Source organism: Spinacia oleracea, chromosome 6, assembly GCF_020520425.1.
Source record: "Spinacia oleracea cultivar Varoflay chromosome 6, BTI_SOV_V1, whole genome shotgun sequence".
In the NCBI taxonomy this organism is placed as follows: Eukaryota; Viridiplantae; Streptophyta; class Magnoliopsida; order Caryophyllales; family Amaranthaceae; genus Spinacia; species Spinacia oleracea.
The window spans coordinates 5,715,946-5,737,511 of record NC_079492.1 but is presented as its reverse complement, the minus strand read 5'-3'; the positions used below and the strand labels follow the sequence as shown (position 1 = coordinate 5,737,511).

The 21,566-nt window shown below is 37.0% G+C and overlaps 2 protein-coding genes and 1 long non-coding RNA gene across 4 annotated transcripts; 1 reads left to right on the top strand and 2 right to left on the bottom strand.

Moving 5' to 3' along the window:
- Window positions 1-8,647: 8,647 nt before the first annotated feature.
- Window positions 8,648-10,634, bottom strand: LOC110792639 (uncharacterized). The gene is made up of 3 exons (XM_056833718.1): window positions 10,502-10,634; window positions 10,300-10,420; window positions 8,648-9,852 (listed from the first exon to the last, which is right to left on the bottom strand). The coding sequence occupies exons 1-3, from the start codon at window positions 10,615-10,617 to the stop codon at window positions 9,025-9,027; spliced, it is 1,065 nt and encodes a 354-aa protein (XP_056689696.1). The 5' UTR covers window positions 10,618-10,634; the 3' UTR covers window positions 8,648-9,024.
- On the top strand, window positions 9,699-11,143 carry LOC130464246 (uncharacterized). 2 transcript variants are annotated; one of them, XR_008924623.1, is made up of 2 exons: window positions 9,699-10,414; window positions 10,497-11,143. It is a non-coding gene; the product is annotated as an uncharacterized lncRNA (long non-coding RNA). The 2 variants fall into 2 exon arrangements; XR_008924624.1 differs by having other exon boundaries at window positions 10,490-11,143.
- A 301-nt stretch (window positions 11,144-11,444) lies between these two features.
- On the bottom strand, window positions 11,445-20,517 carry LOC130462885 (uncharacterized). The gene is made up of 5 exons (XM_056831856.1): window positions 19,912-20,517; window positions 18,135-18,218; window positions 15,241-15,311; window positions 13,950-15,156; window positions 11,445-13,840 (listed from the first exon to the last, which is right to left on the bottom strand). The coding sequence occupies exons 4-5, from the start codon at window positions 14,368-14,370 to the stop codon at window positions 11,445-11,447; spliced, it is 2,817 nt and encodes a 938-aa protein (XP_056687834.1). The 5' UTR covers window positions 14,371-15,156; window positions 15,241-15,311; window positions 18,135-18,218; window positions 19,912-20,517.
- Between the last annotated feature and the right edge of the window lie 1,049 nt (window positions 20,518-21,566).

Genomic DNA, 21,566 nt, shown 5'->3' with positions numbered 1-21,566 from the left:
AAGTGAAATGTAATTTATTTATTTTGGTGCGAATGAGCCATAAATTAAGGCAATATAAATTATAAATGGGGGCGGGGAGATTCTAACTTGAGACCTAACGTACACGAACCTTCAGTTAGTGAAATGTAATATTTCGTAGTATACAAAAACTTAAATAAGACGGTTTTATGTATAAGACCATCAATCAAATATTTACTCCATGTGATCAATTAGTTATATTCTAGTATTATTAATTATATTCTCCAATTAAATAGTTATATTTTTAATTAAATAGTTATGCCTTTTAGTCAAATAATTATATTTTTTTAATACTGACATTAGCGGCCTACGCATATGGCGGTCTCATAGGAGATATTTACGTATCTAAGGAAGAGTACATAGCTAGGCAAGTCATTTTCTCCGTTTTTAAAAGCTTGTTTAACCGGTTATTGCAGATTCTCTCTTCTCTCTCCTGCAAACCCTAGCACGCCTCTGATCTATTGGTGAATTTTGAGGGGCTCCCATTGGTTTTCACCGGTGATAAGCGCCTACGTAATTCTATATTTTTATTTCCTATAATTTTTTGTTTTTGGAAGTCTAATACGGCTCCTGATCCTCTGGAAAGGAGCGATTCTTCCTTGAAGGAGAGGGTTATTTTCGTTTCTTGTCAAGAGGTTTTATGTTTATGTGTGTCGAGTCGATGGATATTGTTGTTGTATTTCATGGTGAAAATCGTGTTGTTTCTTTGATGAATGCACTTTGATAATCAAGATTATATAAATTATAAAGCAGGTTCTGTTTTCAGTATGACTATAACGTTAATTTGTAACAAGGTCCTCCAAACAATTAACGAAAAGATACTCTGACGTTGAAGTTATATCATGGTTTAACATATACTATGGTTTTGGAATCGTTCTTAATTATTTATTTATTTAGTTATTTGGAAAATTAAATTATTATGTATTAGATATGTGCTTGTTCGCGTTTAGGGGAAATTTTGATTGTAGATGTCGTATAACTTTATTTTAATACGGAGTAACATTTTTTGTAAAAAAATAAAATAAAATAACTACCCACATTTTTTAGTGTAAACCTTCAAACTATTCATTCGTGTGCTTAATTTGTCTTCGATTATCCAACCAAACTTTCACTATTTTTTATTTATCGATCATCATTCATCACCTCAAAGTTTAATTAATTTTTTTTTAAAAAGCAAAGAATATGTTACATTATCATGTTAGTTAAAAGTCAGTACTACAATTTATTGGGAGATGCATGCAATAATGCTATAAAATAAGGCCGACTCCATGCATTGAGTCAACTTCAAATCCTTACCAATTACTCAATAAGGCAATTACAATATTAGTTAGTTAATTATATTATTACACAATTATTAAACAACTTTGTATGAACAATTCAATAAAATTAATTAGTACCTAGCTAGCTAATATTTCTTTCTCTTTTTTTAGTTTGTTTTATTTAAAAAAAAACAATAAATGGACCTATCATACGTAACGGCGTGGCATGATGACTATTGTCTCTTGGAGCTTGAGAGTGACCATCAAATTAGGGCAAGTATATGCATATGTTTGTATTTATTTGCCGACCCAAATAAAAATTGTGGGTCTTTTCCTCAAATAGAAAAGCCTATTGAGCAAAAATAATGTATTTATGCACTCGGATGCATAATGCTCATTGTGCACCCTGTTTTTAAATGAATATATAGTCCAAATTTAAAGAACATATTGTTGATACGCAAAGAACATATAGTAAATGAACATATATACTTACTTCGTTCCGGAAATATCGCACCATTTGTTTTTACACTATTCACACTACGACTTTGGCTATTTTTTGTCATTCGTACGTAAGGAAATTTTAGTCATGTGGGGTCATGTTAGATTTGTATCGATAAATATTTTCTAAATATTAATTTTTTTTATAATTTTTACTTGAACACGATTTGAGATATTAAGAGTCAAAGTAATGGTTAAAAGAGTAAAAGTCAATCATGGTGCGATATTTCTGAAACGGAGGAAGTATATATATTTTAAATCCAAAAAACATATAATAAAATGGTCCACTTGTACGCGTACATTAAAGTCATTTTCCGTGTTTATTATGTATTAAATGAATATTCAAAAATCGGGGTGCACAATGAGCATTGTAAAGGTAATCTAATTAATAGTTTATTTTTTGGTCTTTTTGGAATAATAAATTCACTCTAATAGCCTAAATTAAGAAAAGGGAAAAGGAGAATATTAATTAATAAAAGGACGTTTTGAGAGAGATAGTTGTAAAAAAGAAAATAGTAAGTCTCCTATGAGACCGATATACATATAAGACTGCTTATATCAACATTTAAAAATATAACTACTTCGTATTAGAAAGTATAAGCATTTTATTAGAGAGTGTATAATTAATACTCCCTCTGTCTCGGAATACTCACCGTTTTGACTTTTTGCTCTATTCTCATAATTTACTTTGACCCTATTTTATTTCTATTATATGAAAACAAATGTTAGTATATACTACCTCCGTATTTATTTAAGAGATACACTTGGCCGGGCACGGGTATTAAGAAGAAAAATTGAATGAAATAAAATAATAAAGCAAGTGGGGTTGGGTAGATATTTTAATTAAGTAAACAAGTGAGGACCGTGTCATTTTGGTGGGTGGGAGGTGGTGTGGGTTTATGAAATTATTTGTTTAATAGGATGGTGGGTCATATGTTAAATTAAATGTATTATTTAATTAGATGGTAGGGTTGATAAGTTACTAAAAATAGCAAGTGTATCTCTTAAATAAATACGGCCGAAAAAGACAAGTGTATCCCTTAAATAAATACGGAGGGAGTAATATATTATTGGCGTCATTATAATATATATTTCAAAATATTAATATTTTATAAGTTTTTATAATATGTAGTTCACGATATTGGTGGTCAAAGTTATGCATTGACAAGTGTGTCCAGTTAAAACGGTGCGAGTATTCCAGGACAGAGGAAGTAACAGTCGAACATAACTACTCCCTCCGTATTTTTTTAAGAGATACACTTGGCCGGGCACGAGTATTAAGAAGAATAATTGAATGAAATAAAATAATAAAGCAAGTGGGGTTGGATAGATATTTTAATAATTAAATATGTGGGGACCATGTCATTTTGGTGGGTGGAGGGTGGGGTGGGTTTATGAAAATATTTGTTTAATAGGATGGTGGGTGATAGGATATATTAGATGTATTATTTAATTAGATGGTGGGGTTGATAAGTTACTAAAAATGGCAAGTGTATCTCTTAAATAAATACGGCCGGAAAAGGCAAGTGTATCCCTTAAAAAAATACAGAGGGAGTATTTGATTACGATGTGAAACTTTTGATTAAAAAATACAACTTGTAAAGAAATTGGTCCTGCATAAGACCATGATATATAAGTTTTTGCAAAAAGGGAAACATAGAGCATTAGTAATATGTTAATTCATAATTAATGTCAACGCCAAACATAATTGATTAACTCCGAAAAACGTCGATGATTTTGGTCTCTTCTTGTGTGTGATTTATATGGTGAAGTGAACAAATAGAGTACGTGTCATGTGTGGTTGTCAAGTGGAGGAGGGCACGGTTGATGAATTTGGTCCCAAAAGATGCCTCTCTTTACGAATTTTGTTTGATTATCGACTGGTTGTGTGGTTGAACATGAGAAGTTACACGAATTTTACTTACAAAAAGTTATCTACGTTGAAGTTAATCACAAAGTTTCAAAACCAACTATCAAACTTCGGATATTGCTATATCTACTTACTGGGTAGAGAACCCACTACTAATAGAATATTAAAAAACAATTAATAAAAGCTGACGTGGATTTCACTACCACTACTCTTTATTAGTGGTGAGTAGACAAAGCTTTTTCCTCAAACTTCTCTTTAGTTAATTTGAGAGTGTTCTGTTCGATACCTGAATTTTCACTAGTTTGAACTTGTTAAAAATCAATTTTTACGAAGTATAACTTATTTTAGTAACCCTTATTCACATTTAACTGACATTATCTGAACACGAGAAGTTATACGAAATTTTTCTTACAAAAAGTTATCTACACAATGTTACCCTTACAAAATTAGGAATGTCAATGAGACTGGGTGGGGCGAACTTCATCCCTATCCCCATCACCCATGGCGGGTTCAAAATTCATCCCCGCCCCATACTCATGCCAATACCCGCCTAGTTTTTCTTTTAAAAACACCCACAACAAAAAGAAACATAAAATGGGAAGAAAAAAAAAAGTATATACCATAACGAAAAATCCAAACAAACAAACTTAAAAGTCACATCTAAATTCATATATATTATCACATAAAAACACATCTAAATACACAAAAAAAATGTTCAACTTGAGTATTTTTGAAAATTTTAAATTCATGTACTAAATGATATTTGGGTCAGCTTGACGGTATGAAGGGGGTGAGGTGGGTCCAACAAAAAAATCCACACCCGCCCCATCACACATAGCGGGTACAATGTTTAAACCCATCCCTGCCCCATCACCCGCCAAACCTCCCCCCATCCCCATCTACTTGGGGCTGAATGGCTGATGTGGGGCGGGTCTCCATGAAATCTGCCCCACTGACATCCCTATACAAAATCATGGAGTTTCAATTCCCAATCAATTGTTTAATTAATTCAAGAGCGTTTTATTCAATCGTCAATATTTTCACTTGTTTGACCTAATTAAAAATTATTACAAAATAAGGCTTCATTCTATTGTACTTATTTTGACTTAATTAACTGAACTTATATGACCTTATTTTATCTGAAAAACGTACTTTATCTGAAATAAACTTATTTGTATGTGAAAATGTCTGAAAAAAACTTATTTTTGCTGAACTTATATTATCTGAATTTATAAGAACTTAACAGAACTTATTTTGTCTGAAATAAGTCAAAATAAGTCAAACATAACAGGACCTTAATAGCCTTTATTTTTCTGAAATTATTTAAACTTATTAATCTTGAAATAAGCGAAATTAAAGTGAATAAAAACACTACATTCATTATTGGTTGCTAATAATGGAAATTTTGGAGCAATTTCTGAATTTCACAATAAAAGTCGCTAATCATTTTACAAATAAAAGATGTATGAAATTATTTGAAGTGTATGTATGGATATGATTTATAGATGCACATGCAATCATGCATGCTAGTATATGCACCGGCTATTCTTTTCTTTCTCTTTGAAGTGTAACTAATAATTGTCAACTTGCATTACTTGTTTAATTTATTATGTGTTGACTCATAATTTAATTAACCACCCATTTTATAGGAATATTCGTGTCAGCCTTTGAATATTTTTAATTTTAATCTACAAATGATTTTCAATAAATAATACTCCGTAGTAGTATGAACTATGAAGTACTTTCTTCATGAAATACTATATTTTATTATTATTTATTAATGATGTTGAAGTGAATCTACGGCATTTCGAGAGCTTTTAAGGTGGTTCTGTGAATGTATACCCTTATTATCCTCTATTAGGTTCATTGATTCGGAGGTGAAAATGGTTGTGAACTTCTGCGTTAATAGAGGTCACGTCACTCGTGTTCGTCGCTACTTATATATTGTCTCGTAGCTTTTGATACTGACCTGAACGTTGTTAATCATCCGAATGAATAAGTTAGGTTACTCTTATATTGCCGAGAAATGCGTTTGACCCATGACACATCACATATGACCATATTGAAAAAGGGACTTTACGTGTGAGGGAGAATACGTGTTGAAACATATCTTTCCCAGATTACACATTGAGTATCCCACGTACATTGATAAAAGATAAAAGAGTTAATAACTTAATAAGGGTAAAGGACTACTCCCTTAATGCCATATGGTTTTAAGGAGCATTGAAACATCCTACGGTCAAGGTGGGAGTTAGCGTAGTTTTTCTTCCCATTGTTTTATACTTATATGACATTACAAAGTAATGTATATCAATGGTTCGTGTACGATATGTCAAGGTTTAAATTTAATTGTATCACCCTTCCTCGCCTTTCTATAAAGACATATGTACTACCATTATGATTCATTCGCACATAAAAAAAAAGACATTAGTGATTATAGTATAGTATATGCATTATTGTTTACGTTTATGTAGGCAAGCTTATTAGCCTATTAGGGATAAATTAGATAATCTTAACAATAATTATCTCCTTCATGTTATGCCAATTAAGTAGAAAGCCGTCCACACGTATTCCCTAATAATCATCATGAATTCATGAGATTATGATAATATATAGTTATATACGGAGTATTATATATGTACATTTTGATTGATTATAAATGTTATTAACTACTCCGTAAGTTTTAGATAAATTGTGACATCGTTACTTTTTGGTGTCTATAGAGAAACAAATCGATCGAGTAACCAATTAGCAAAGTGATAAGTTTTGTCAGCATTATTATATTAGGACAATGTGACGACTTTTTTCATTTACAATCAGTTGTATCTTGTACAGTTGTGTTCGATCTTATTCTGTGACTCTATGAACACAAGGGCAAAGCCGCAAAAGTATATTCTTGGTTGTACATGCATGTATCAATGTATCATGTATCATATATTAAGTAACTTTTTTTTTAATTAAAATTAATTCATTAATAAAAAGTCATACGACATCTACAAAAGAAATATGAATCTATCAAATACATAATAAATCGAATCAAATAAAACTCGTTTTCTGCAAAACTACGATCATCGCGCATCGAACATTTTGTATACCCTCTAACACATCGTTGTTTGATACAACCTTCAACGAGGGGGTCTTTTGATCTGTTGTAATTTTGATATTGAATTAAATCGGATTCAATTGATTGTAGATGTAGAACAGACATCTGCTGCGACACCGCACAAATCTTCATCGCTGAATCAATTTCTCCTGCGAAATTAGATGATATTCTCCCTCGTACACCAGAAATTTAGGATCCTCTAACCTAAGAAAATTCTCCCTAAAAGGAGAAGAAAAACCCTATCTTTCGAGGGAGAACAATTCCTCGCACAAGGAGGAAGTATTATTAAAACTTTAAAAATCAAACAAAATTAGAAAAAGAACAACAAAATAAAAAGATCGGGGCTTTCCACCGATAAAATCGATGGAAGCCCCTTCAAAATTCCCTAATGGAGGCTAGGGTTTAAGAGGGGGAGAGGAGGGAGAGGAGGGAGAAAGGCACTCATGTATTAAGTACTAGATATGTAACATATTCCCTCTGTTAGTAACAAAATGTGATCAAAGTTAATGCATATAACTGACGTAATTGTCAAATTGTTACAAGTATTAAAGAAAGGAGGTTGCATTGGAAGTAAAGGTTCGTTTATAGGTTTTACTACTCCAATAAAATAGGACATCCAAATTGGTTAACTATTATAATTAATGTTGGTTGCGTTTTGCTGAAATAATTCAAGAATTAATTATCATCGTTGTCAATTGCATTATGGTCAAATATAGTTCAAACATTCTTGGACGTTTGTTTGATTCGAGTTGTCACATATGTTAGGTTGTTACTTGTTAATTGTTATTGAACAACTTTGACAAATTGGATCTCTACTTAATTAAGTTGCTTAACATTTTGAAGTAACTCCATTCGATTAACAAAAAAAAAATTAAACTGGTAGTATATATTATAGGATGATGATAAAAGTTGCAAGTTGCGACAATATTTAATTGTCTCAATCTTACGTGTCGGAGTTCAGCTGGTACATATAGGCGCCACGTAGGCCATGAGTCATCATAATATTTTTTTACGATTAATGCAATATTTTTACTATGAAAATATGTAAAGGTAATCGATATAAAGAAGGAAACAAATTAGAATATTAAGAATTTCCTATCTTTTTTTTAAACATGTACTTCCTCCGTTTCATAAAGTTCTTTACGCTTAGAAAAATGTGCTCAAAAATCAAAACTTTGACCATAAATTCTCACCACTACATCTATCAAAAATTATCATGAAATATCTTGTTAAATTCGTCTCAAAATGTATTTTATAAATATCAAATTTTTATAATTTTTTGTCATATAGAATTGGATATATTAACGGTCGAAAATTGCACCGGAGCCCGTGCAAATAGTAAGTGTAAAGATATTTTTGAAACGGAGGTAGTATAATAGAATGTATAAGTTAAATATTTTAGTTTCCAATTTAAATCATGACACATAAGCATGTCATGTCATCATTGTGACACGGCTTAAAGGTCGCATGTTACAACCTTTATTATTTTTGTATATTATATGAGGAGTATATGCTTCTTTGATTTCTAGCTATTTAATAAGGTATTGGCCGGTCTAGTGATAAAGGCTCAGAGTTTGTATCCAATCGATATTGTTAAAGTTCAAATTCGTTTTCCTTCATTTATATATAACTAGTTGTTGGACCGCGCGCTACCGCGCGCGGTCCCCCAAGATATTAGAATCGGTTTGGTATATTTAATTAGCGTGCTTCAAACACCGAGCTAACCATTAAGCTCAAAACAATTGCAAATGGTAAAAGATGACACAAACAATCACGAAGTTATGGAACCGTACGAATTGGCGACCATCATAATTTTGTCTATGGAAGATAGATACAAAGTACTCGTGCAAATTAGAACATAAGGTACTCGGCATAGTGCCCGAGTTATAATGGAATATAGATACAAAGCACTCGTGCAAATTAGAATATAAGGTACTCGGCATAGTGCCCGAGTTAGAATAGAACAAGAGTTCTTATGTTTATATTACAAAATATGTAAGGGGTTCTAGATAGTGAGGCTTCATTCCCACCTTCTATACGATCGCAACAGAAGCTATTTCTGTTGGCATGAAGTGTAGGACTCGTTGATTCCAGGCTAAGTAGAGACTACCTATATCTTACAAGTTTCCAAGGTAGATCAACTACAATACTAATTATTTTACAAGACATTAATCTTAGCTAAGCAAAAGGGTGGATGACTGATTGACTTGAATTACATACCAGAGGATCTGGCTTCTTCATCCTAAGCAAAAGGGACAACTAATGATGCACTTGAATTACTTACCAGAGGAGTCATCCTCCTCTTCGTCTGATTGTCTTGCAATACTCCCCTGTGCAGCATGGAGCTCAGCTATGAATTCCTGCTTCAGTTTCTTTTGAGGAATGGCTCCTTGCTCTGGCTGCTTCCCAGTAACCATTGCTTGCTCAGGGTTCTTCCTACGAAGTGTTGGTTGTTCAAGCTGCTGCCTAGCAATTGTTGCTTGTGCAAGCACCTGGCTGGCACTCGGACCCTGTTCAGCCTGCTGATCAGCAAAGTGATGCTCAACATTTTCTGCTTGGGCCTGCTTCAGTTTCTTTTGAGGAATGGCTCCTTGCTCTGGCTGCTTCCCAGTAACCATTGCTTGCTCAGGGTTCTTCCTACGAAGCGTTGGTTGTTCAAGCTGCTGCCTAGCAATCGTTGCTTGTGCAAGCACCTGGCTGGCACTCGGACCCTGTTCAGCCTGCTGATCAGCAAAGCGATGCTCAACATTTTCTGCTTGGGCCTGCTTCAGTTTCTTTTGAGGAATGGCTCCTTGCTCTGGCTGCTTCCCAGTAACCATTGCTTGCTCAGGGTTCTTCCTACGAAGCGTTGGTTGTTCAAGCTGCTGCCTAGCAATCGTTGCTTGTGCAAGCACCTGGCTGGCACTCGGACCCTGTTCAGCCTGCTGATCAGCAAAGTGATGCTCAACATTTTCTGCTTGGGCCTCCCCAGATTCCAAATCAATCGATTTCAAGCACCATTCAAGCACGCCGTTCTTTGAAAGACCCATTGTTGGACCGACTTCCAGCAGAAAGTGGTTGGACTTGAGCATTTCCTGGAGCTGTTCAAAGGTCGCTGCATCATTCTGGAAACACAGGTGTTTGTTAAGCTTAGGAAACGTTTTCCAGCCTATGTATGGTAGAAGAAACAACTGACACCGAAGGATTAATAAAGGCAACACAAACTGCAATAAGCTCCTAATTTCATATGCAAGTATATGGCTGATTGTTTAATAAGTTATCTACCTACTAAGTTTTTGATAGTCCACTGTAAGAATTTAAATGTCATCAGGGAAGTGTGTATAACAAGTTCGAATGCCCTTTGTGTGGTCTCTGTTTGTCTTTCATTTCTTATGTAATTTGCAGTTTTAACCTGATAAATTTAAAGTTGATTTTTTACAGTGGTCGCCTAATTTTATAACAATGTGCAGTGTTGCGTTCTTTTCTTTCTAAATTTGTATATGTGTACATTCTAATGGGTTTTGCAACATTCTTCCATGGTTGACTTGTTAGTCTAAGGGAGATAGGCTTACGCTGTTCTTCATCCTGAACGTGTCTGCAGCCGTCATCCTGAACAACTTTTCAGAATCTTCAGTGAACGAGGTGCATTCCATTGTGCCAGTCCCATCAGATGCCACGAAATTGTAGGTAATCCTGCAATGATCATTTGCAAAAGTGTGACACAGCATTACATGTATTCGTCTGTAACAAAGCATTCTAAAGTTTGCAGCTTACTTTGGAGTAGACACGGTATCTGCCTTACATCTGGTGCAAGTGTAGGATGTCCCTGCTGGAATGTCTCCACGCCGTCCACAAGCAGAGCACCCCAGGTATGCATTGATCGTGCTCATTTGAGGGTTGGGTATTGTAACCCTGAGCCAATGGCGTTGCTCTTGCAAGGTGTTGTAAGGCTAGGGAAAAAATCCGACAGGTTCACAAGTCAGGCACACTTCTTTATATTCTGAAGTGCATCTACATTACCGGAACAATAAGACATACATTATTTGTGTATCACTTTTTCGCATATGAGTGTGGGTTTCCAACAGGTTTAAGCTCAGTTACCCCGGGCCACTTTCTTGAGGCCGTCACTTTTTCGCATATGATCGCTTTATTATGAAGCAACATTATAACAGCTCTAATCAGACAAAAACTACCTGTGTATTCTGTTCTCACTGAATGTAAAGTTAGCGTAGTTGATTGGATGGTATTTTGTCGTTACTTAGTTTAGCAGTTATGCAATGCAATATAGTTTAGGTTATGCAATGCAATGTAAACACAATGATGATGTTGTAGCAGTCCTTAAATTCCCTATCTATTTTTAGTAGCTATGCAACGCAATTTAGTTTAGGCTATGTAATATCTTTGATGTTCCTTCCATTATCCGTTTTTTTTTTCTTTTTACTGACATTTTTTCCTTACTTAGCTTAGCTTAGCTTAGCAGTTATGCAATGCAAACATAGTCCAACACTGATATGGCAGCCTAGAAATATTAGTTTTTTGTTGTTGGGAATATGAAATCATCTGAGATTATTGTGTCATTGACTGGAGTTTTAATAATTGTAGACGATAATCAAGGTACATAGGACAAAAGCAAAGGTTTATACCCTTTTTAGCTTCAGGGAGTCCATAGAACAAAGGTACATAGAACAGAACTCACTAAGCTAGCAGCAACAGCTGATCAGTGTGTTTTGCGGGGTAGGACGGGCAGGACCTGACGGAAGTCGCCACCAAAAACCACAAGCTTGCCACCAAAAAGGGTATTCTCATCACACAAGTCTCGTAGAAGCATGTCTAATGACTCAACATTTTCTTTCCTTGCCATTGAAGCTTCGTCCCAAATAATCAACGATGTCTCTTTTAGTAAACATGCAAGACTGCCCTGTTTAGGAACATCGCAAGCAAGGGAAGCATCAGAATCTATCGGTATTTTAAACCGAGAGTGAGCAGTCCTCCCAGAAGGTATATTTGATGCTGCAATTCCAGATGTCGCAGTTGGTAGGACAATCTTGTTCATCAAACGAACCTCTGCATAGAGAGCATTGTATAGGAAGGTTTTACCTGTTCCTCCGGGCCCGTCTATGAAGAATGCACCAGGTTTCCCTTTAAGAACGTGGTCAATAATGCTGTCAAATGCCTCCTGCTGTGCTTGGTTTAATGTGTTACGGGCATCAATACAGTCCCGAGGTATCGGTGCATCAAGTGCATCGATAATGTCTTTTGTTCGCCTGAACTCTTCATCTTGAAAATCATTTAAATGTTGTAGGCCAAAGTCTCTAAATGATTTCCCCATTGCTTCAAGAGATTGCTCAACAGATCTAACAGTGAGCTCCCTTGACCTGCTATCAGAACTCGGATACTGGTGCCTATAATCTTCAGAGAGAGCGTCGTAGTATTTTAACCAAAGGGCATTGGGGTCACTTGGCTGGCAGAAGATCAGCACTGTTGAAAAGAGCTGTCGGAATGCAGTCGGCATTTGCACTTCACACGCTTCAGCTAAGCACAAGTCGACAGCGTTGTCTTCCTCTAGCAATTTCAGCCGCAGAGCTGTCTCCTGAAAAGTGGCACACTTATATCCATCAACAGTTCGGAGATGATCAAAGGATCGCGGGCTATCCACATGCATCAGTAATAATCTGAGGAAGTAACGTTCCCCTTCAGCAGGTGCTACAAAAGTGAGCCTGCCAACAACAACGGTCTTGTTGCTTCTTTTTTTCCATTCTTTACCCTCCCACTTATAATGCTCTGGAAATTCTGCATATGTATAGCCCGTTCCATCAGGTGTGGCAGCATTCATCCTAAAGAATTCTGTAAGTTGAGTTCGAGATCTTTTATCATTTAAAATGATCTCGTCTAAATTCTCATGAGGCATTACCTGGATTGTCTGCAAGTTAGGCAGATGTATTTGCAGAGGCAACACCGATGGAAACATCTCAAACAGATCGAACCCGAAAATTCTCCATGCTGCCTCACACGGGGAAACCCACCTCCCAGCCTGGTACTGTTGTATCTCATCAACAATAGCAGTGCTACCATCCTGCACGTTGAATGAGATCCTGTCATGGCCCTTGTACACATATTTGTACAGGTATTTGACTGCCATTATGGTCGAACAAACCTCAACGTTTAAGTGGCAATCAAAAAGTGATGATAGGTACGGGTTATACGGAATAACTGACCTGTTATCCATATTAACCCTGCGAATACAAACACTTTCTCCAGTATCTATCCTTTTATAAAGTGGGTATCCATCGCTGCTGTTAGTTGTCTCGGCAGCAAATTTTTTCGGATATCCATACTTGCAGTGCCCCTCATTACCTTTCCGTTTCATGCACGCACAATCAGGGTTCAGTTGTCCACATGGGCCATGCATCATGTGTTGAAGAACAATCTTCCTCAAGTGAGGGTTGGCAAGAGGAGGGATCTCAGCAGAAACAAACTTATCAAAGTCAGCAGGGCTTCTAATCTTAGAATTGGGTTTAAGGATAACAAGGAAATGAGCGTGCGGCAACCCCCGTTTCTGGAACTCAACAACATATATCATAGCAGCAACTTCACCAAATATTTTTTTTTTCATGATATGGTGTTTTAGCGCTATCAGTTTAGCACGGAAAATCCTTGAAACTAAATCTGGCCGGTTTTGTGCCTCCTCTCCGACAGCCAACTCTTGTTTAATCTCTGGCCAATTAGGATTGCACGTCATTGTAAGGAACAAATCAGGCTTCCCATACTTCTTAACTAAGGACATCGCATTCAAATACCTCTTTTTCATATCCCTAGGCCCCCCCAGAAAACTTGGTGGTAACACAACTCGATGCCCCACATTAGCTGCACTGTTTTCACCGCTCTCGACAGTGTCGAGTATACCTTGGTACAAATCTGCCCTGATAGTTTGATGGTTCTTTCGGAAAAAGTCCAAGCGAGTGTTTTCAATCTTCACGTACATGTCAACAATGTACTGTTGGAAGCACCTCCCTGCCCTTAGCAGCATGTTACAAGGGCGTATCTGAAGCTTATAAGCATAATACTCTCTGCAAGAGATATGCTTAGCTGATCCTTCCCGACCTTGATGAGCAACTGGTAAGCAAAACAATAGGCCATATGTTATTACAGATGCAAAAGAGATATGCTAAAAAAAGAATGTAGCCATGGGTAGAACAGAGTAAATGAAATTAGTAAGGCATACGGTTATCTTCTTGAGCCAAGAAGTCTTCAACAGTGTGGACAGCACACGATAAGACAGGATCCTGATGAGTGGCAAGCTGTTGTTGCCCACCCGTTGACATCTTTTTAAGCCCTTGATGCCATCCACAATCTCCAAATGGAAATAAGAGCGGATACTGAAGTGCATCATAACAACCATAATAATGCATTATTCTATGGGAACTGTTTGATTTTCCGGAAACCAATATATGTGGACTTCTACTTGTACTGGAAGATGTGCTTTCAGACCAAATGACTGCAACTTCATCGGATGTAGGAGCGTTATAGACATTCTGATTTAGCACAGTGTTTTTGTTAAGTAAAATCTGGGTATCTTCATGGACCTCCATTTCTTGTAAGGATCTAAAAAATCTAGCATATGGGTTTCTTTGCATGACATTCATTAGGATAGCGATAATTTCTGGCTTTAATTCTGGGAAACAGCCTACCCGATTTTCAGCCTCGTGTTGGCCATCATAAAAGTATAGTTGCAAATATTTAGGGTTGTCATTAGTGGGAAGCAAATTAGGGAGATAGTGATATATTTGCCCATGTAGCTTAAATACATATATGCCTTTTTCGGTCTTCGAACTTAAGTCCCCCCCAAGGGAGCTAAAAGCAAATAGATTATTGTAAAGCCGTGCATATGTTCTGAAATGCACAGCATCACTGTCTCGGGAATCAAATAGCTTTACAAGCTCATCTGGGTATGCATTGGAAGCTAGTTTAATTTCTCCATTGCCGCAACAAAAGTGCAGCGACTCAAATTGGAACTTCTTTGCAGAACATTTTGGGCAATATTCAGGTGGAGATAGTGCAAGAGGTGCAGCCGGTAATGGCTGTCCAATCACTGCAGCAGGCACCTCTGGTTCACAGGGTATACATATTAGCGATGGATATTTAACCAGGTGTTAATAATTAAGATGATTTAAGGACATGTTTAAAAGTACTTGGTGGTTTTGGCCTAGTATTCTTTGCCCTCGGTTTCTTGGGTGGTTGTGTTCTAACCTCAGGCAACTCACTGTAAAACAACGAATAAGCCTGTTTATAAACATGCAAAGTAACTATGGAACATGGCTTTGTTATATACCATTACCTGCATGAACCTGTAGGCTCAGCCATGGCCTGCACACTCCTCATGCGCTTGCTGCATCTTGGACGGCTTACATACGAACTACTCAAGAATTGATCTATGTTTAACAGAATTCATAGCAGGCTATGTGTAAGACACTTAATAAAAAAAACCACACGCATGAAAAGGCGGAGGAACTTACTCATCACATAAGTTGGCACGCTACCTATTTCCAAATGTTCAGTTCCCTGCACAAACCATCAGCTGTTTAATCTGCAAACACAAAATAAGCTAAGTCGACAAACAAAGGCACAAAGAACACGCTGTGTACAAAACGAACAACACAAGTGAGAGCCTCTCCTCAACCAAAACCCAACATTCAATAACTGTGAACACAACCTACAGACCTGAATAGACATACATGTTAGTCTGGTGTGTCCACCAACTTACATTTACATATCAAACAACCCTAGGTAAATTTAGAATGCAATTAACAACAAGAAACATGAGCAGGAGGCAGCATCAGGGAAGTGAGACACGATACATCAAGGAAAGGGAAAAGCACTGTAAAGCAGGATACAAAGAAGAGTGCTCCAAAACAAACTGAATTTCATTTAAACATAAGGATTCAATACAAAGTTGACTGCTATTAAAAGCATACATATGATCGCCATATACGACGAACCAGAATTTCTAAACATAGCACCATTACAACTTGAACTACCTAACAAGCTTGACAGCTAACAAAAGAGAAACTGTATGGCGATACAGCAAGAGGGAACCAAAAGAGAACCATCACCCCTAATATTACATATACAAGCCACCTAAATTATAGGAATACATCTAGGCTTGTCCCATCAAAAGAGGAGGCAGTTTCACGAAACAGAGCACGGTGTGCTCACACCCCAAAGGTTGAACTATTTCGGTAGGTTAAACAGTCTTCCGGCGTTTGAACACAGTGTCAAGTTCAGGTGGAACAAAGAAGACCGGGGTTGCAGAAGTAGAACCAGGAACAGATGGCCTGACAAAAGAGGGTCTGGACATGCGCTTTTTGGGGGGGAGAGGAGCAGTAATCATAGAGGGTATCTGAAATGGACAACCACGGGGAGTCAAGCAGTCTTGCTCAATCACAAGGGCGCTAGGCTGAATAGTTTCTTTAACCCCGGACATGCGCTCCCTCACAGTCGAGCAACTTTCTTGTTCAAGAGAATACACAACAGCAGCGTATTTCCCAGACCCATAGTTCGCGTCTACAAGTTCAAAAGCATAGAGGCGCATCAAGCAATAGATGGCCTTCTTTGCTACACTTTGCTTAGCATCCTCAAGAGTCTCTGTATAATCCCCAACAACAGACTCCATAGCATTACTCTTGTGCGGACTTGTGAATGTCAACCAACAAACCCAAGTGTGAGGCCCAAACTGGAGATGCTCAATAGGAGCAAGCAAGACTTGAGTCTGGGCAACCACGGTGCGCAATACTCCTATATAATCCAGACGCACGTGTTTCACAGAAACTCGAATGTCCATACAATGATGTTCTGGAGGCAGGACCTGTGGATGTCCGCTTTCAATACCCTCTAACTCAACTCTCTTGAGACGATACAACCTCGCACATCTTTCAAGGGCCCTATTGCTAGCAGAAGTAAAATCCTCAACAACAACATCATATTTTTTTATAAGGCTACGGACAGCCTTCTCAGCAGCTCTCTCGCAAGACTCCTCCAGTGTAGGAGCTTCTCCGCCAATGTACACATAAGCAATTGCACTCGTTCCCGGCCTCACCGCCACGCAAACATTATTTTTATCTATATCTAACATATCGTACATTGGCTTTGGAAAGTGCAAGCACTCTACAACCTGCCTCAAAAGAGGCTGAAAAGGAATACGGATTTGTGCGGGCGGCACTGCCATAACCTGTGATGGGAAAAGGCTAAATTAAGGGGATTTTAGGCACATAAGCAAGCAAACAGTCTGAGACTGGGCACGTATATGGTTAGGCACACCGAGCAAAGCAAGAAGTACAAGAACTCGCTGTTGGACTTAAAATCAGGATTGCAGATGACCATGCAAAATGAACAAGGCAATTAGCTTGTTAGCCCACTGTACAACTGCTCTACAGGCAGCAACAAAAACTAAAACACTCAAATGTTGGCTAACCACCCTAGCACAAACCTAGACCTAACACTGGATTTTTTAAAATATTGGGATGTAAGTGTATGATAAACATAAAGGGGGGAAACCTTGCTGGGCTCACCACTATTAGCTGTGTGTACGTGTTGTCAGTTAGGACCAATTGAAAAAGGTGAGTCGGTTCCAAAAGACTTAGGTTCTCGTTAACTCTTGTAGCCAACCACACTATAGGTCACAGTCTGATTCAAGTAAGCACACTATAGGTAGCTATTCAGTCAGGCAGACTACATGGAGACAGTGACTCCGTCAGCCATACTTACTTATAGTATTAGGATTCGATTGATATTGAGCTATCCTATATGTTTGGGATTTTAGTGGCACTGTATATCCAGGGACAGTTGAACTCTCTTCAGTGTGTAAACCTTAAACACTACCAACAAACACACAATACACGATACTCCATCTATATTACGACTAAACATACCAATAGCAACAGATTGATACCCCGAATCACCCCGTAGTAATTAGTGCGTGACTGCTGAAAATTGCAATGCTATGTTAACTTCCACCCAATTGTCCCATTTCAGTATGCTATCACAACAAGCCAAAGACAAATATATAATCAGGTCAATGGACAAAACATCACCACACACATGGATGCACACCTAGGGCTTACACTATAAGCATAAAAGGATAAGGCTAGAGGGCGGTTGAAGGGTTGACTACCTCTAATGTTGTGACCCAAATATTACAGGGAAAAAGAGGGATCTCGGACGGAAATGAATGCTTTGGTAACCCCCAAGAGAGTTAATAAACCAGCAGGCAATGGCAAAACATGTATATGCATACAACTAAGCAACAAGAACACAATCTATTCAAACCAACGCTGCCTGTATTGCAGGCCAGGACGGAAAAACTATAATAACCGGCACAATGAACAGCAGGCAGAATAGTTCGGGCACTCACCTAACGCACTCAAGAGGCAAAGCAAGGATAGCCGGAAACACTCGGAACCAAACCGAGCAATGATGCTTGCAACACCTGTCCTGCCTATGCAACAACAGACAAGAACAAATGACTAAATTAGTTGTCCCCAGATAAAAACACGGATCCAAAATGCAAAACTTAGACAGTAACAAACGGCAGTTACACATCAGTTTACGTAAATTAGCTAGCTAACTACTCTATCAAATATATGCCAAACAACAACTGGATAAAACATGCCTAATTACAAAAATTGGAAACAGAGGCACGTGTTCGCTCCAAACTACACTGATAAAAATTAGCATCAAAGGGAAGTTATGCATAGACAAAATAGTTCTATATTGTGTATGTGCGCACACACACACACAAGTGACAGGGAAAAAGTGCAGTAAAAGGCAACACGACGACCTAGCCAACACAAAGACCATGTTACAGCATTGAACCTCGAAATTCAGGGACGTTACCAATAAAGACGGCAAACTGAATTAGGGATCTCAATGCATAAACATCTCAATATTTCATCACAGCTTAGGGATATGACTACATAACTACCTTAGTGCATAATGATCCTCATCTTGTATTATATAGAAACTTGTGTTAACTGAAAGAATGGCACCCCAGAAGAACGGACAATAAATTTACAAGTATGTGCACAGAGTATACAAAATAACACTAAACAAATGGGGAAAAAACGGATGTTCTTTTTTAAAAACACCAGCAAAGGACCAAGGAGTGCACATTCAGTATTCACCGATACATGTCCATAGATCGTAGGAGGATTTCCGTCAAGGGTAGACAAAATTTCTGGTAGATCATATGGCCTGGGATTTTAAATAGGCAGATTACATTAGATTGACAACAAACGAGCATCAAGAAGCAACATTACAACCACTCTAATTATGTGAGTTAACATGAACACATAGCTAATCTTAACCTTGTTATTAGTATGAGTAATAAAAGGGAGCAAAGCTGATTGCACCACCTTTCCAAACAAAGGAAAACAACTGGTAAAAGGGAGCAAAGTTGATTGCACTACCTTTCCAAACAAAGTAAAACAACCGGTGAAGCAAAACCCTAAAAAGGAAAGAGAACCCCCCTCCCTTTATATATAGGTGTCTACTTTTGGAAACCAGCAGTTCTAGAAATTGGAAAAAGGACAACTGATAAAGCCCTCTAACACACACAGCCACAAAAAAAGGGATAATAAAAAAAGGCAGCATGGTGTGATTTTGAGTACAAGGAAGGTTGTACTATCCCAGGAAAAGAGGGATGTGCACAAGCCGAACCCAAGAGTAAGGGGAAGGTTGTACTATCCCAGGAAAAAGAGGGATGTGCACAAGTTGAACCCAAAAAACAGGGTTGTCTTAGAAATCTAAGTGTGAAGCTAAAACACCATAAGTAATACTGTAGAGTATGAATTAACATGTAATGAAGAGGATTAATTCCAGAACCCAAAATCAAGAGAAAAAGGATTAATGCACCACAGTTAAGGGGAGAAAACACCACAGTTAACACTCCAACCTACGAATGAACATGTAATCAAGAGAATTAATGGAAGCAACAAAAAATAACATAAGGCTGAAGATGATTAATGCACCAGAATCAACAATTTACAGATGCAATCGAAAAAGAGGTAAATTGCAAAAGAAAACCCCCAAAATTACTCTGAATCAACAATTTCCAGATTCAAGATTTAATCGAAAAAACCCTAAATCGCAAAAAAAACTCAAAATTAGTAGATGATAAATATAGAACATACCTGTTAACAACCTATCAAGTTGTTAATCAAACCACCATCCTAACCAGTAACCAAAGGCGGAAAGATTTCAAGCATGTGGGAAGCAATGAACTATTTACCAATCGAATGATCATCTAGGAATGAAGGTTTGCCTAACTAACCAATTCAATTGCGTCAGGTAATGAATTCAATGCTTCCCACAGGCTGGAAGAGTTCCGATCGTCGTAGAAGAATAGCGCCGCCGCACAAGATAAGACGAACTGCGAAGAAGCAACAAGCTGGATCAAAGGGAGCAAAGCGAAGAAGGAGACACAGGTGGAGAAGGTGAGGCAAAAGGGGAAACAGAGGAGAGAAAAATGGAAGGAAGAAACAGAAAGAAAAGAGAACCGCCAGAAAAGAGAAACAGAAAGAAAAAAGAAAGCAGGAAATAAAGAAGGAAAAATAAAGAAAGGAAAAGGAATTTGGGAAAATGCTTGAATCAAGGTTTGAACCTTGGGTGGCTTAGCAAATAGCATAGAGCAAACAAAGGGAAGGGATGTAGGGAAAATTCCTTATGAATAGTGAAAATCAAGGATATAAGACTCATAACACTATGCATAAGCATAGTGTTTCCATCCCACACATTTTAAAGGTTTGGGATTTGTAATGCCATTGTGTCTGATTCAGAACCCATAAAAAAACATTTGATTTTGTTACGGTAAGGAGAGTTACATTATGAAAAGTCCTACACTATAATAAACCCGTTCCATGCTATGGACCAGGGTATTATAGTCTTTGCGTGTTGCGTGTGTGAGAAGTTGCGTGTTGCTATTATCTGGAACTGCCACGTGTTTTCGTAATTATATATATGTTTTTTTTTAATTTCCTTTTTTCCCGGCTTTTGTAATTCTCACTCAACTTCCCTCTCTAAACTGCTTTCGAACTTCTCTCTGAATTTCTCTCTCCATTTCAAATTTAATTTCAGTGATTATTTTGATCCATTTGCATCAAATTACTCTTCCAATCTTCGTTTTCGTCAAAAATGGTGAAGAAAGCGGCATCGAAGAAACCGGCAGCGAAGAAACCTGAAATCGATAATATCGTCGCTGAAGTGGCAGTTGAAGGTCCTCGAAGGCGAGGAAGACGGCCAAATCCTGTTTGTGAACTAATTCCTGGTAATTTGAACTTATTTTTTGTTTGATTTGAATTATTGAAATGTTTGTGGTTTTTGTTGAAATTAGGGTTAGTGTTTCATGAAGTTACTGTTTCAAAGATATAGTTACCTTTTATTTTATTTTACGAAGTTTGTAAGTGTTTTTTTAGTGACTGGTATATTCGTAGTGCTAGTAGTTTTTCAGAGTAATTATATTTTTTAAAAGGTTACTATATGTTTAAAACAGTAACTATGTTTTTAAAATAGTTACTATCTTTTTAGAAAATTATTATGATTTTTAAACAGAAACTTTTTGTTTATAATAGTTACTATATTTTTTAGAAAGTAAATATAACTTTAAAACAATAATATGTGTTATAAATAGTTACTGTCTTTTTTAGAAAGTAAATAAACTTTAAAACAGTAACTATGTATTATAAATAGTTACTATCTTTTTTAGAAAGTAAATATAACTTTAAAACAGAAACTATGTGTTATAAATAGTTACTATCTTTTTTAGAAAGTAAATATAACTTTAAAACAG

Excerpts from the sequence above, each read along its gene's own strand:
- LOC130462885 (XM_056831856.1), bottom strand. The coding sequence starts at position 14,370 with ATGAATGTCATGCAAAGAAACCCATATGCTAGATTTTTTAGATCCTTA. Across the intron at positions 13,841-13,949 it reads CTTGGCTCAAGAAGATAACC|TTGCTCATCAAGGTCGGGAA; the intron begins GTATGCCTTACT and ends TTTGCTTACCAG.
- LOC110792639 (XM_056833718.1), bottom strand. The coding sequence starts at position 10,617 with ATGAGCACGATCAATGCATACCTGGGGTGCTCTGCTTGTGGACGGCGT. Across the intron at positions 10,421-10,501 it reads GATACCGTGTCTACTCCAAA|GATTACCTACAATTTCGTGG; the intron begins GTAAGCTGCAAA and ends TGATCATTGCAG. Across the intron at positions 9,853-10,299 it reads CGTTCAGGATGAAGAACAGC|AATGATGCAGCGACCTTTGA; the intron begins GTAAGCCTATCT and ends CTGTGTTTCCAG.